Consider the following 17,268-nt stretch of genomic DNA (forward strand, 5'->3'; position numbering starts at 1 on the left):
CGAAATCTTATAATGACAAGAAACGCCTATTTCTGTTGATTCTCGAAACAGGCATTTATTGGGGGCAATTTGTTAGCTGAAGATTTCGTTTTATGTTGTTTATCCTTCGAAGGAGTTAAGAATCGAAGGAAAGATGGTTACTGATGGCCATCCCTTAAAAAGTAAAAGAATGGCTACTAATGGTCATGCTTTGAAAAATAAAGACTTCTAAGTTCGATGAAGGTAAGTGAACGCTGAAAGATTAATGAAAGCATATGCCTTCGGGACTTAGACAAAATTCGTAGAATATGTATTCAAGTATTACTACTTAGCGTGTTTTTTAGTAGTGTTTGTTTAATACACTGCCACGCGTCGAAGATGGACTCAGGCGGGAAGATTTGAAATTCGAAGACGGTTTCGTAACCGTTCAACAACAGATGGCTTCGCTGGAAGTTCTGATGAGAAACGTGGCAGCAGATTAGTGTAGGACCGTTAAGGTCGAAACTAGTATAAATAGGAGTCTTAGTGTTAGGATTCTGTGTGTTCATTTTGTACAAATCACTCACATATTTACTCAAGTATCAAGCGTTAAGAGAAAGAGTTCGCTGAGAAAATGTACGTATGACACCACCATTTTAATACATGTGTATTATCTCTTTGTTTTTACCTTTCAGAATTACTGCATTTCGTTTACTTCTTGCCATTTACGTTTCTGCATCTTTACTTTAAACGTCATTTACTTTCGAATTACTTTCATGCTATTTACTTTCAAAGTCTTTTACATTTCTACAGTTTAAGATTCTTTACGTTTCAATTGTCCTTTTAATTTTTTATGTCATGTCGCTTCGTTGAAGTCGCATTTATATGTAACAAAGTGATTGTCAAGACTATTTGTCCTGTTAATCGAACAACGCTTATTGAAGAAAGACGAATAATGAATGTGGTTCGAACAAACATTGATAACAATCTTCTTGACTATGTGTCCTAGGATCAATCTAGTCGATCCTGCAAGTAACCAAATCATATTTATTATAGTTTGGAAGACTAGCGGTTGTTTACCGGAAATCACCGTAAACAGTGGGAAAATTAATTTATCTAACCCTTTTTTTGGTGGGAGAAAAGAGTTTTCCATCATTTGATCTTACCCAGAATGTCAAGGAATTGAAGATCCAACATGTGATTTTCATGGACAATCAATTAGTTTGTAAACAAATTATTTTATTAATGTTTTGTGTAACAATGTAACGAGTTCTATTAAAAAAATTAACAACCCCTCGATTTTCCTGATAAACCGAGATAAAAAAAACGCTAGTGAAGTGGAAAAAATCAATATGTTATTTTGGAGTAAGATAGTATAAATATAAATATTTATTTTTTAAAATTTATAATTATGCGGACCTAATGGGCTACCTGTAACACTCTTCTAAACCCCCGCAGAATATTAATTAAACTCAGAGTAAAACATGTACAAGGGAATTACAACTCCAAAATATTTAAAAACATTCAATCATGTCATGCCTTATGAGGAACATCAAACCATATTATTCAACAACATGTTAACACAGCGGAATTAATTCATAATCTGGAAAACATATGGTTTGATGTTCCTCATGTCATGCCTTATGAGGAACATCAAACCATATTATTCAACAACATGTTAACACAGCGGAATTAATTCATAATCTGGAAAACATAAAACGTCGGTATTCAATACCAAGAATTCACCGACTCACAGCCAACCAAAATATTATTCAAACAAAAGAAATAATAGTTCATCAAACAACTCTAAGATAACTAATCATTCCCCAGTGTTACAATACCAGAGCATGACACCGACACGAACTAACGGATTAGCCTATAAGCTATCCTCACCGATCCCAAAAGTTGTTACTCCTCAAACTGAAAATGGTCAATAGTAAGGGTTAGACAAATCAAATTTAAACTATATTATAAGCTCATAATGATAAAACGTCACGAATAGATCATTCACCCAACTGTAGTACAATTAGATTTCAAACATCATTCATAAACAGTTATCCACACAACTCAATCATAATCGCAACAATCCGACATAACACTGGACAACCTCCAATCATGTCATATTAATAATACATATGTAATGTACTGACACTATGCATGTGGTACCAAATGTGATATTAACTCACCTGACCGATCCAACATCTTCAAGATACGGCCCAACCGGCACAAGTTCCACACAATGGGAATTATGCCCTCACTAATCCAACCCATCTTCTGGATTCAGCCGCCATATGATTTATGAATGAATGCACACATATAACATACTTACAACATCACCGATCAGATGAACCACATTGTCTCATCATACTCACCATTATCATCACCAATAAAGTATGTACATGGCTCAGCATCATTCAAAACAAATCATTCATCACCTCAATAATCACAATCAATCATCACAATATCACGTCATAAACACAATTATACATAGTTACATTCATTTATACATGCCAACAATATATAATTCACCGAAGTCATAAAATTGAGAGTTTAAAATAAAATCGAGCCCCTGCCTGTTTCATCATCCCAACATATAGAATATCTCATGAGCTTCTCCATGCTTGAAACGACACCAAAAACAGATCAACAGTTTGAAAGATATAAATTTTAGAAAATAAAATATTTTTCAAAAACCTCCAGTGGTAACCGGTTATCATAATTGGGTAACCCGTTACCCTGTTCAAAAAAATCAGATTTTTAAGCCACTGTTCCTCTGGTAACCGGTTCCCGTCACTGGGTAACCCGTTACCCCATTCAAAATTGCACTTTCTACGCCTCTGTTTGACTGGGTAACCAGTTACCATATTTGGGTAACCTGTTACCCTGCACCCAGAATCAAAATTTCTGCAGCTTTCCACTGCTACGAAATTCACCTCTTTTACCCAAAATTCCAACTTTCAAAACACCAGAAAATCATCCAAAAAGCATATGAATCATCCATATACGTAACACAACAATTATAAATGCATCATTACATCGATTTCTTCAATTCTAATCAATTTAGAGATTAATTTCCATGAACAATTCTACCCCAAAACCTAACACACTCTCAATTGAATCAAACAACCTACATGATCAATTCTACCACTATTAAACCGATAATAGAGAGTAAATGGATTAGTCACCCCTTACCTTAGCAAAATTCTTGAGATTCTTCCTCTTTTCTTCTTCTGCTATTTCACGTTCTTCTCCTCTTCTGCCTTTTTACTTCTATTCTCACAATTTTCTTATTTCCCTTATTTTATGAAAATAGAACCCAATTTTAGTAATGGACTTAATACTTAGTACCCCCCCCCCCTTTACTAACCACAACACTAAGCCCAATTACCTCATTTTATCATGTCTCCACTTAATTCACCAATTGATCGATTAATTTTAAATAATTAATTTAAATTCTAATTAAATTAAATAATGGAAAATATGAGGTGTTACACTACCCACGGCCCATATGGGCTAGCCTAATTGGTAGCGGGCTTTCCGGGGTTGGCTAAAAAAGCCTTGAAAAATATAGGTTCTATTTTTAAAGCCCAATCCCAAAGATTTTTCGGGCCTGGCAGGCCGACCCATTTTTAATATACAGATAAATAAATATTACTGCAAAAATTATAATAAAGCAGTATGTGCTTAGAGGGTAAACAAAATTTTAAAAATTGTATGACAAACTAAAGTAAAAACCTAGAAAATGCTATATCGAAGCACTCCAAGATGGAATACCAAAATTGTCTCATTCATACCTTTGTTCTCTTCGCTTCTCTTCAAATCATCATTTTTTCTAACTTTTGTTATCTTCGCCTCTCTTTAAAACTACCATGAAAATCACTACTATAACAAATAGATAACTAAAGAGGAGAAATTGTCGTTATAACCAGTCACCAAGTTGCTGCTCTATGCCAGTAACCATGCAGTCTTGCTAGAACTCATTCTGCCCCAATCCTCGATAAGCTAACGCCCCACTCCATCATATTTTTTATTTATTTTCTCTTCCTCACCTCTATACCAATCCACCATGGTCCTCTTTGCTCTTTTCCTTATCACTTAAATCAGTTCTATAGATAGTTCCTTAATGTTAATAAACAACAACCTTACTACGGAAGATCACTTGTACCATTTCAACAACTTCAAATTAAAGTTTATCAAAAAATATGCAACTGAAGAAGAACATAACTTTAGACTTGGCGTATTTAAATCCAACCTCATGAAAACCAAACTCAATAAAAAGTATGTGTGTATGTATTCGTGTGTGCATGCGTGCGCGCACATTTTTAGTAAAATATGAATTATAATATATAAATCAACAAATAATTCTAATTTATTTTAATATGTTGAAACAAGATATATAACTCAAGTATAACTACTTAGAAACACAATTTTTTAAGAAAAAAATATGATATCAATTAGGATAAGATAGCTTTATTGCAAATTGCAATGCCACAAGTTTGTTCCAAACTACATCAAAAACTTGATCCTTATGCTAATCACGGAGTGCCAAAGTACTTCGATCTAACAAAAGTTGAGTTCCGCGAGCAACAAAGTCAACTTTCGGCACACCGCCCACCAAAGTCAGTCCTGTCAAAATCTATTGCTAGTCAAAGCTCGCCTCGCCAAAACCTGTTATCTGCCAAAGCCCGTCCCGCCTATTCGTTCAACCTGTCCTGCCTTAAGCACGTCATTTTTTAGTTAATTCTAATAATTTCAATTTTTGATGGTTTTATGTCCATTTCTACTTGACGGACTTGCCCGCCACACTCTTTTTTTGGCGGGCTTAGGGGGGGGGGGTTGCCCGTTCTGTCACCCCTAATTTTATCACAATTTAAAATAGAGCCTAAAATAAAATCTCTTTTCAATATAAATTATGGTCTGACCCATATAGTTATAATTCCCATTAAGTCATAGATAAATTTTAGTTATTAAACTATTGAACTAGATGATAAAACAAGACTAACAATATATAACAATAGAGGATGTAGAGCATATAAACATTCATAAGTTACAAGCAAAGTGCAACAATAAAAATTATAAATCACATAATAAAGTTTATAAAAATCACCCAGTTACAATATACCAACATAAATTTAAAGATTTATAATATATAATAGAAATTATCAGTAAATAGAGGGAATAACATTTGTCACTTGAGTTGTAATCACCTACATCCTTAATGGTCGTATCTACCGGCATTATCCTATAATTCATGCCACATATATTTTTATTAGACCAAAGTCAGAAGAATCATTTCTCTCCCAAATCCGCTCCCCAATAACTCTTGAGAATCCAAGCATCTTTTTCAAAACCAATTAGGAGAACGTCATGATCTAAGACGTCTTTATATTATATGTTTGGGCAAGAGACACCGCTCATATATGTCGTTAATTTTTGTCATTGATAGAAATTTTACCAAATAGAGCATAAGTTAAAAAAATTCATTCAATTTATATAAAAGTGATGAAAGATGATTGAACAAATACATGATAAATTTAATATTATTTTGCCAAAAACATTTAATTACCTAAGAGAGGGTATTTTTTACTAGATTTATACCTATTTGACCATCCATATGTGGAAACCATACTAAAATTATATATTTGGCCATCATACATGGAAACCATACTAAAATTAGAAATGAAAGTTGTTGTCAAATTTACAAGAGCTATTTCTTTCCATGTAAAGATAGTATTTTTCTCGCATTGCTCAAAATAGAATAAATATTCTATTACATTGGTGGCCAACCCACCAATACACATGGTGTCACATGCTCTAAATCCCTCTCGATACACTGTAAAAATTTTAAACCATTAATTCTTAATTATATATAACAACACATAAAATTGAAAACATGGAAATATAGTAACATTATAATTATCTATAAAGTTAACCAAAAATTAATATTCTATAAATTAGTATAAATAACTATTGATATAATGAGAAATTGAAGACTATGTTCTAATATTTAAAACTACGTTCAATTCTATTATAAAAATATAGATAATTGTTAAAAAAATATTTAGTAACTAAATTTTTTTTTCTAAAAATTATTCAAAAGAATAATAATAATCTCAACAATTGAAAATAGATGAATGTACTAAAAATTATTTTATAGATGAAAATATAAATCTAAAAAATTAGGGTTTTAAAAAACGGACAGCGACCGCAAAAATGAATGCGACAAAACAATTTGGGCATGTGTCGATACCAATACTTTTACCATGACTTTTATATTAAAGAAAAAATTATGGTTAATTCACACTTTGACGACTGTAATCAATGTCGCGACAACTGTACTAACCAAAATCGCAAAAACCTTTATGCGACCAAAACCGTTTTTTAAACCTTGGTTGCTAGTACTACGAATCGAAGAAATAGTTGTGAAGGAAAATAATGGATACAAGAAAATTATCACCAGCATTGAAAATCATAATGGAGCATGTATATCTCTATGAATCATAACAGTCTAAAACACAAAATTTAATATACCACATAACTTTAAAAAAAAATTGTAAAATGAAAACAAAGATAAACTGTGATGTGTAAAAAAACTAAAAAGAGAACATATATATAAACTATGTGACATAAACCACGGGATGAAGAAAATCTATATATTTTTTCTAAGGTTTTATACTAAAATTAACTAAAAATAGATCAAATGATCACAGTCCAGAAGCTGCTGCTCGCTAAGACTCATAAGCTTTCCATTTTTTAGATAGTGAGCTCCTTCCAAAACTCTCGTCGTGCTAAAAGCCCAACACAAACCCCAAACATAGCCCTAATAACAAAAAATAAATTAATGATACAAAATTTTTATGAATACGATAAATCAACGATTTAATTATATGAGATACCTAATCTTTAAAAGGGGTGACAACTCCCTTGTCATGTCAATTAAAATCTTCTAGAAGATGGTTAGTACTTTGGCACTATGTGATCAGCATAAGGATCAAGCTTTTGGTTTAGTTTGGAACGAGCTTGTGGCATTGCAATTTTCAACGAAGCCATCTTATCTTAATTGATATCATATTTTTTTCTTAAAAAATTGAGTTTCTAAGTAGTTATAACTTAAATTATATATTTTGTTTCAAAAAATTAAAATAAATTAGAATTATTTGTTGATTTATATATTATAATTCATATTTTGTGAAAAATGTGCGCACACGCATGAACACATACACACATATTTTTGATTGAGTTTGGTTTTCATGAGGTTGAATTTAAATACGCCAGGTCTAAAGTTATGTTCTTCCTCAGTTGCATATTTTTTTGACAAACTTTAATTTGAAGTTGTTGAAATGGTACAAGTGATCTTCCGTGGTAAAGTTGTTTTCTATTAACGTTAAGGAAGTCTTTAAACTAAATCGTTTGATATATATCTATTAAAATATTTTATTTAATATATAGATGAAACAATCTTAAAAAATGAGAAAATAATAAAATATGATTTTTCGTTTAAATTTAATACATTGTTTTGATGTAAAATATTTGCGAGTGAAAGTACTGATTGTTATTCATACTCTTAAAAATAATAAAATATTAGATATAGATGTAGAATTTTTTATACAAAATGGATAAAAATTAAAATAAAATATTACTATATTACTAAAAGATATGAAATATGTTAAGAAAATTAGATGAATACATTTTTCCTATAAATATATGAAAATATGTGAAGATAATGTTGGCACGTGAAAGAATAATTTTTTTTAATTAGATAAAATAATATGAGAAGAATTACGAAAATATATGTTAAAATGAAGAATTAAAAAATAATTTGTAATAATATGATAATATAAATTGTGTTCACTGAGATTCGAAGATATATAGTTATGTACAAGTAAATATTTCAAAAAAATTTAAAGTTACTTTCAACTGCTTTAATTGAAGCTTCTTAAATTGTATTTTTATTCTTAAAATAAAAGTCACTTTTTTTAAATATTGTTTTCCCCCACTTCTCCTTTAAAGGATACAATAAGTCAACAAAAAGTCTGGCTAAACGGTACCTAATTAACTTATTCAGCCTTAACAAATATGCAATTGCTTCATTGATCTTCTTTGAAGCATTTGTTTCTACAAATCACAGTAAAAAAAATCAATTAATTCAATTTAACTAATAATGACATATTTAAATGTAATCCAATAAAAAAAATCAAAATCCTAAAAAGTTCAAGAAAAACATTTCTTTCAATTCTATCAATTAGAGCATAAAGTATTTCATAGTAGTTTTTTTGAAATCTTCATTGATATTGTTCCTCACTGTTATATCAGTTCTAACCAGAAATTTCACTGGTTTTCAGAAGGAACAGAAAATGAAGATGAGGATAAAGAAGAGCCTTTCAACAAATCTTCACTTAGAGCAGCAACATGAAACTTAGCCATTTTTGTCTATTTCAAAACTGCTATTTTTAAAAAGAACTTTGAAAATAAAACAAAAGATCAATAAAACTTGTATCACAAAATAATTATAAGAAATTGTTCATTATGAAAAATCTAACATAAACATCATTATCAAGATCAAATATACTAAAATAAAGAGAAAAGAAAGGGTAAGAATAAAAATCCTAACATTTGTGCCTAACTTCGCCCCAAAATTTACATTGTAACTCCGTCTCTACATTAAAATCTTGTCATGTCTTTGAATCGAGTTGGATATCTGACATTTGTGAATCTCTCAAAGTCCCTTTTGCATGTAAAATAAAGATAAAACATCAAACTTCAAAGTTGATAATAGAGAAAGAGAGAGACCAGCACATAAGGAAGAAAACATACAAGAAATTAATTAAACACATGACAACAACGATTTCAACATTGTAATAAAAAAGAATGAAAGCACCAAACTTTTTGAGAAACTGAGAACAAACATGGTGGAAAGAGAGCGTTTCCAACAAATTCCTTGTTTGAGTCAGCGAAACTCACTCGATTCAGACGCAGTGGAATATCATCGAAAAGCATTCGACAAAAATCAAAATAAAAACTGTTTCGAAACCTAAAGTAAATTAGTAAAAATAAAATAGAGATGAAGTACAACATCAATCGTTTATATTTTAAGTTGTTGCAGAAAAATGGAAAACTGGATAGATTTGGAATTGGAGCAAATCCATACTCGGTGGAGAAAGGGACGACGATGACAGAGCTAGGGTTTTAGGGGGTAAAGAGAGAACATCGAAATAGAGAGAGAGAGAGAGAGAGAGAGAGAGAGAGAGAGAGAAAGAGAGAGAGAGAGAAGTGGTTGAGTCATGTTGAACAATGGTGAGTGAAGATAGAGACATAGCAGAAAAATCTAATTGGTTAATATAAAGGTGAAAAAATAGATGCTGATTGGTTAATGGTAGAAGGGATACAAAAATTGATACTGATTATTGAAGGCAAAGAAGAAAATTAACTTAAGAAAAATTGTCACGTAGATTTAATTCAATGATTAATTGATTACTCTTTTAGCTTTTTGTAGTGTGTAATTTTAAAATTAAAAAGGGCAATTATGAGAGTTTAGATCTATTCGTTTGTAATGGATTGATAGTTGATTTTAATCAACTTTATAGTTTGGACCATTACTCATTGTATTCATATTTGGAATATTTGTAAGATTTAAAATTTGGACGGGTTTGGTCCTTAATAAGATAAAAGGTTGAGGTCTTTAATTTAAAGAATGAGATGAAGCAACTTTGATGATCAATTCAATAATTCTGATTTATAGAATATTAAAGTCACACAAAAGGAAAATTGCATATAGAACATATAGAATGATGCCTAATTTATAAGTGTTGGAATATATGGTTTATTATTAGCTCCTACCTATAATAATAACCACTACATACAAGCGTTCTATTGTAATGACTTGGGTGGGTTGGACCATAGTAATTAATTTGATTAATCAAATAAGTTGACTTGAAATTGATAGCAAATAAGCATGAATTTGAGGTAATGTATGAAAGTGTGAATTTGTAAAAGTTTTTTAAGTTTTACATTTAAGTGATAATACATTTTAGTAGTGTTTATACAGGAGAGTGACCTCTTAAGTGTCAATTTAGTAAAATGGAAAGAACACACGATTCAAAACCGTCACACATTCGATAGCATCCCTTTGCATGATATCTGAAATTAGAAAAATTAATATTAATTTTTATTAAATGTGTTGTTCTCATGAGTTGTACGTTGTCTACTTTTTCACCTATGACCAAACCTTCACGATTAGTTTTCAATAAGAATTTTTAAAAGTGATTCATTCAATTGTGAGTATAATTGGTTCGTTTACTTTCCTCTTTTCTCTCGAAATAGTTTAAATTGTATTGTTTTCTTATAAAAAATCCGTGGTTGGTCGTTTGTCTTTTACAATTTAAGAAACGAAACGTTTTAAAGAGAACAAACTAATCCGCGACTCCGTTCGATAATTCTTATGTGAGAAAATATGTATTTATTTATCATTCTTAAAAACAAAATCTTTAAAAAAATAAAAAAAAATTCTCTCTCCTTTTTCTTAATCTCCTTAAAATCAAAGATTATTCAACCGTTCAATTTTAATCCAACGACCACGGATATGCCAACCACGTGAATGCGGTAAATATTGAACATTGGGAAACTTGATCTAGTCTCCTCCAAACGGATTCAAGAAAGAGACAATAAAAGGTGTTTGAAGCCATGTGATAACCATTAACCATTTACAAGTCCAATCTTCAAAATTCCACAAAAGTAAGATAGATATTTGTGAGACCAATGTCCAAAAACAAACAAAAACAATTGACTTGTTTTCCTTTCTTTCTCTCTCTTTTTTTTTGCCTTCAAAGTTGGTTTAGTTTGACCCATCAACTGCAACACATTTATTAAAAGAGGACCATTGTCACAAGCTATGCGTCCTCTTAACGACACTTACACAATCTATTCATTTTCTCAATTCCCAAATATTAAAATCTCACAATTTTTATGAGGCAAAGATTTGTGGTTTCTTTCACAACAACGAAAGGTGCAAGTGGATGATGGTGAGACTCTGAGAGGCTACCCTTTTTACAAAGCTATTTTGAAAACTTGTCATTTTCTAATGACCCATTTCTTTGTTTCTCTTTCTTTTGCAGTTTTGGTGGTAAAAATTGAAGCTTTTCTAATGGATCGGATTTTGGGTTTTCAAGGTTAGATTTGAAAGGGGTTAAGTTGATCTGTGTCAAGATGGTTAATTTGCTTTGAAAATCCATTTTTTTTACGAGATTTGGTGTTTGAGATGAACCAGTTAGTTGAAAGCTCTGCTAATTCTCAAAGGGTCTCTAGAGTTCAAGCTCCACTGGTAATTTCAGTTGTTTTGAATTGCATTTGGTTTTGTTTTGTTTTACTTGTTCATGGTTTTTGAGACATCTGTTGTTTCATTTTTTGGTGTAGTTTCACATTTGTGTTTGTCTGCTTTTATAAAGATTCAATTTTGTTACAAGTAAAGACCTAAGTTGAATATAGGTTTTGATTTCAGTTATATGGGCAAAATCCCTCTTTTATTTTTTAGGGTTCTTTGTTTGGGATGATTCAAAATTTTGATATTGTATATGAATCTATCATGCTTCAGTTGTTGTATACTTGTGTTTGATTTTGGGTGTTTTGGATAATGTTTTTTTCTAGTTAAATTAAATTGTCTGTAATTAATTAAACTATTTTGTCTTGCATTGAATGTTCATTAAGAGCATTAAGGAATGACAGAATTTGTCAAGGAGGAACATCGTTTGAAAATTTCATACCCAATGGGAGGTTAGTAGAGGCTAGAATTTCAATATGCCAATGAGGGAACATTGCAGAACATGTAGTTGGGCTGAGTGTAACATAGAGAGAACTGTTTGTGTCTTCATTTACTTTGCCATGTCTCAGAACTTCGTTAGGAAGACCCATTATTATGACTTTTTGAATTTGGTTCATGAAAACACCAGTGAGGCAGAAGAACATGGAACCTGGATCCTTTACCGGCTTACTGCTGACTTTATGATGCAGCCGCTTGTAGACCGTTAGATTATGAGACATGTCTCGTAATCTAACGGTCTACAGTGGTGCACGCTAAAACCAGCTGTAAAGGATCCAAATAGGATGGAATTGTCCACATTATAGTTAGTTTGCATTATCCTGAATTTTCTCATCTATTTTGAACTGTAATAATGTTAACTCGGTCCCCGCCTTCCTGTTAAAATGTGTCTTTAACTATCATATGAGCTCAAGGTTTTGTGCTTCGCCGCAAATCTGAGTCTGTGATGGATAATTCTGGTGTATGTATGTATCAGCGGCTCCTTTGGGGAAGTTATTTGTATGGTACTTCATTTTTTTCTCTTGCTGAAAAAACCAATACCTGAACTTTTAAATTCTTTCGATACCTATTTGGTACTTTGATACTTTCAACATATTCTAACACGTAAAGTTTCACAGGTGGACTCTGTTTCATGCTACTGTAAAGTAGATTCAGGCCTGAAAACAGTGGCCGGGGCAAGGAAATTCGTTCCAGGATCGAAGATATGTATCCAACCTGACATAAACCCGAATGCACATAGGAACAAAAACTCGCGTAAAGAAAAGACTAGAGTTCAGCCTCCTCTGCTACCTGGTCTTCCCGATGATCTTGCTATTGCTTGTTTAATCCGTGTACCGCGCGTTGAGCACAGGAAACTGCGTTTGGTTTGCAAGAGATGGTATCGCCTTCTGTCTGGAAATTTCTTTTATTCACTCAGGAAAAGTCTCGGAATGGCAGAAGAATGGGTTTATGTCATCAAAAGAGACCGTGAAGGAAAAATTTCATTGCATGCTTTCGACCCTATCTACCAAATATGGCAATCCCTTCCGCCTGTTCCTGGCGAATATTCCGAAGCATTAGGATTTGGTTGCGCTGTTCTTAGTGGTTGCCACTTGTACTTATTTGGTGGAAGAGATCCATTGAAGGGATCAATGAGGCGTGTCATTTTCTACAATGCTCGTACAAATAAATGGCACAGAGCACCAGATATGCTGCGGAAACGTCATCTGTTTGGTTCTTGTGTAATAAATAATTGTCTCTACGTTGCTGGTGGGGAATGTAAAGGAATTCAAAGAACTCTTCGATCTGCTGAATTTTATGACCCGAACCGGAACAGGTGGAGCTTTATCTCTGAAATGACCACAGCCATGGTTCCTTTTATCGGTGTTATTCATAATGGCACATGGTTTTTGAAGGGTCTCGGGTCTAATCGCAATGTCATATGCGAATCCTATTCGCATGAAACTGATACATGGACTCCAATAAGTAATGGAATGGTCAACGGATGGCGTAATCCGAGTATCTCACTGAATGGACAACTCTATGCACTTGATTGCCAAGACGGCTGCAAGCTCAAAGTATACGACGGGGCGACAGATTCCTGGAAGAAGTTCATCGATAGCAGGCTTCATTTAGGTAGTTCCCGAGCTCTCGACGCCGCTGCTCTTGTTTCACTTAACGGAAAGCTATGCATTATCCGCAACAACATGAGCATTAGTCTAGTCGATGTTTCAAGTCCAAACAAACGCGTCGAAAGCAATCCTCATCTTTGGGAAAATATTGCTGGAAAAGGTCCTGTTAGGTCTTTAGTTAGAAATATATGGTCAACTATCGCAGGACGCAGTGGTTTGAAGAGTCACATTGTTCATTGTCAAGTTCTTCAAGCCTGAGATATCCACAAGTTCTCTGATAATACCGGGCTACACAGATAAGGAAATGAATGGTTTTCAGGTAATGTTTTGTAAAGATGAGGATTTTGGAAATAGAATCGAGGACACAACTTCAGAGTCATGAATAGGAGCATTATAATGTAAATGTTGTTTCACTCTAAGGCTCTGGCTGTTTTAGTTACAATATATATTTAGGTTTTGAAGCCATGGATTGTTGTTGTATATGATTTATTTGAAAACAAGATATCATAGTTTATTTCTGTTAGTAGGAAGAAGCTGTTCCAGTTTGAAGACTATATATGTGAACTTTGAATTACAGAAGAATTTTCCTTGAATCTCAAAATTCTATCCATCATATGTATTCATGTATTGCTCTCAATCTTGTTTGATGACTCCGGTTACCGCCTGATGATGGATAATAGAAGGTTTAATAAGAAATTAGTTGAGCTGTTGTGTGATATATACCATGTCTGGTCTGGTTGTGGTAAGGTATGTTAGTCTTTCTATAAGCCTTCTATGGGAAAGAATCTCCTCAAAAGGGGCAAATTTAATGAAAAATCAGAAGTTGTAGAAACAGATTTAGAGCCCCAAAAACCTATGTTAGAAATGAGGTTCATGCAGTATTTTCTTTGACAAATTGTTTTTTCATGTTTAGAATGGGCAACTTCAATACTAAGGAGGTATTTAAGTTGGCCTAAACTCTTAGTCTTAAATGAATCATTTCTTAATACCAAAGACAATTTTGAATTGTCATCAAATTCAAAAAGGAATTTCCTCAAATTATTACACCATCTACATGCACTTTTAATAAATTGAATGAAATATGGGTATGTTTTATGAACAATGAATGATCAAAGGTGGCTTGGTAATAGTTATGTTTGATTAATAGTGGGTTGAACTTCTCATTCCATTTTTTACTAGCTTGTTTAACCCCATATAGGAATTTACTTGAGTTTGCACACTTGGTTGGATTTGGAAGGGGTGGCACCAGATGATATTGTCATATATATTTTCTTCAAGATCTCCATGTAGAAAGTTGATAGTTGATGTATATGTCAATTATGAATGGAATTGAGAGCAATAACTAGCTTAAACGGGATAATTTTGACTATAGGGAGAGTATGTATCAAAGTAATTTAGGCCTTCAATTCGGCTATATCTCTTTTCCATTAATCTGCAACTTAAACATTTCTTCCATCTACAAGGTGTTAGATTTTGTAAATCCAAATATAACCTATTGGTTTAACATGAGGAGAAATGTCAACAAGTTTCCATGTACCAATCCTCTCCGTATAACCTGTTTGTTAAGAGTTTGAAGAAAATTTATTCCAAGGTATAAAGGTTCCAAGGAATAAAATAACTTCCAATAACTTCTATAATTCCAATGATTTTATTCCCATGTAACAAGGTGGGAATCTTCATTCCCATTGAATTTCACATGATTTTTTAATTAAAAAATATAACTTCTAATTTTCTTAGGAATATCAAATAATATACCAAACACATTTTCTTAAAAATATCCTGGAATCACACTTCCTTATTTTTATTCCTGGGTAGCTTATTCCTGGGAATCTCTTTGGAATCCTTGAACCAAACACACACTAAGAGAAACAGAGTGTTATAAAGAGGTGGAGAACTAGGCAAAATCCATCCTCAAGTTGCAAACCTAAAGTTAGGTAACCTGTTATTTCTCCCTAAACTACTACAAAGCCTCATGGGCATCTCATTGAAATAAGCATAGCCAAGGATGTTCAGACCCTCATTTGCAAGGGCGTATGCGCAAATATTACCTTCCCTGTAAACACGAGACACCATTAAGCGCACATCTCCAGTCAATCTCTTGCAATTCTCCCATTGGTGCCTTAAAGGCTAATGGGTAGAAACTTAAGAGGAGAAAGACTTTACCACCAACGTGGAATTTGTCTCCCACTAAAGATTGTGCCAAAGTTTAGCATGAGCAACCTCGATAGCTCTAATGGCACCTGCAATCTCAGCAAAAAAGGCATTGCAAATACCTATGTTTTCCTCAAAACCAACCACAAAGTCTGAGTCATAATTCCTAAAGACACATGCACATGCTGATGAGTGATGAGGAAGAAGTGGAAGCACCATTTGTGTTAACCTTCATCCAATTTGCAGGAGACGACAACCAAATGACCTCCAGGATTCTAGGAGCATGAGGTGGGTGCAGATCTGCCTCAAACTTCTTTAAAATGTAAAAATCAGGCCAAGAATTCAAGAAGCTTTTGCTCGTGTTTTTCCCAACAGAAAATTGATGCCTTGACAGAAGTTATTTCATTCTTCCAAGTTATAAGGGTAGATTGGAACCTGGCCATGTTTCTGCAATACCAAATTGTTACAATGGTATTGATCAAATCCGATTGAATGACTACTTTGCCTTAGGGGACAAGTGCTTATCACATAACCTCCACAAATCCTAGATTGTATCAAAGTGCAACCTAACATCAAGAGTTTCAGAGAGCCAAATCCATATATTCACTGCAAAAGGACATTAAAAGACCAAATTGAAAGATGTTTCTTCACACTTAAGGCAAAGACTACACATATCGAAAATAAAGCATTCCCTAATCATGAGGTTTTCATCAGTTGGTAACTTACGGTGCATGATTCTCAAAGCTACCAAAGATTTTAAGGGAGGGATGTCAATTGACCAAATGTGTCCAGCTCACTGCTGACGAGGCATAATTTCTCCTTGTGAAGAAAAGCTTCCTTGAGCGACAAGTAACATGTTTCTGTACCTAACCAGATTCGACAATCTGGTTCATCAGATGATGGAATGGTGATCTTCTCCGTAAGAGCTTGAAGAGTAGGAAAGTGATTATACAGGTCTTAGGGGATGACCCACTGATGGTTTTGAATGAAGTTACACACCCTGTTAGTGAGAAAACTATGTCATTCATCACAAATTTGCCACTGATCAATATAGTCTCATCATGATTATCTAATGAAGGAATAGACAATATGACAAATCCAGGTATATAATCTAGTATATAGTCGCATATAAGAGGTTTAAATCATGGTCATATATAGGGTCTAATGTGACATGGTCATGATAGGGTTAGATACAAGGTCATGTTCAAGGTCAAGTATAGGGTCAGCAGATGTAAAAGTTGGTATGTGTTGGGTGTTAAGGGATTGAAAATGTTCCTATTGATTTGTAGTAGAGAATGTTGTGTTCATGGAATTGGACACGCTTAAATATAAAAATATTTATAGTGCAGGTCAATAAGACATATCCTTTGAATCTTGTTTTCTAGCCTAAAAATAAATATTTTTTAGCTAGGTTCTAGCTTAATTATATGAGATAGAGATCTTGAGGCATGCATAAGCAGTCAAAGACTTTGAAAATTTATTAAGGTGGGACAAATTCATGTAATATTTTGTAAGGAGTTTTATTTTGCAAATTAGGGGAGTTGCGACTCTGTTTATGAAAAAAACTGCATGTAAAACAACTTAGCACCAAAAATATTTGGCCAATTAGGATTGATAAAGCAAGACTCTACCTAAAGATATGTTGGAATTTTCTTTATTTGGGAGTTTTAACACAAGATATCTAATGGATAATGTCCTTGGACTCATATAATGTGCTTAATAAGAATTATGAATTTA

The 17,268-nt window shown here is 32.9% G+C and overlaps 1 protein-coding gene across 1 annotated transcript; it reads left to right on the forward strand.

The window, feature by feature from the left end:
* The first annotated feature begins 10,742 nt into the window (after positions 1-10,742).
* Positions 10,743-13,981, forward strand: LOC131603409 (F-box/kelch-repeat protein At1g55270). Its single transcript, XM_058875707.1, has 3 exons — positions 10,743-10,976; positions 11,070-11,275; positions 12,388-13,981. The coding sequence occupies exons 2-3, from the start codon at positions 11,213-11,215 to the stop codon at positions 13,636-13,638; spliced, it is 1,314 nt and encodes a 437-aa protein (XP_058731690.1). The 5' UTR covers positions 10,743-10,976; positions 11,070-11,212; the 3' UTR covers positions 13,639-13,981.
* The last annotated feature ends 3,287 nt before the right edge of the window (positions 13,982-17,268 follow it).

Source organism: Vicia villosa, linkage group LG5, assembly GCF_029867415.1.
Source record: "Vicia villosa cultivar HV-30 ecotype Madison, WI linkage group LG5, Vvil1.0, whole genome shotgun sequence".
NCBI lineage: Eukaryota > Viridiplantae > Streptophyta > Magnoliopsida > Fabales > Fabaceae > Vicia > Vicia villosa.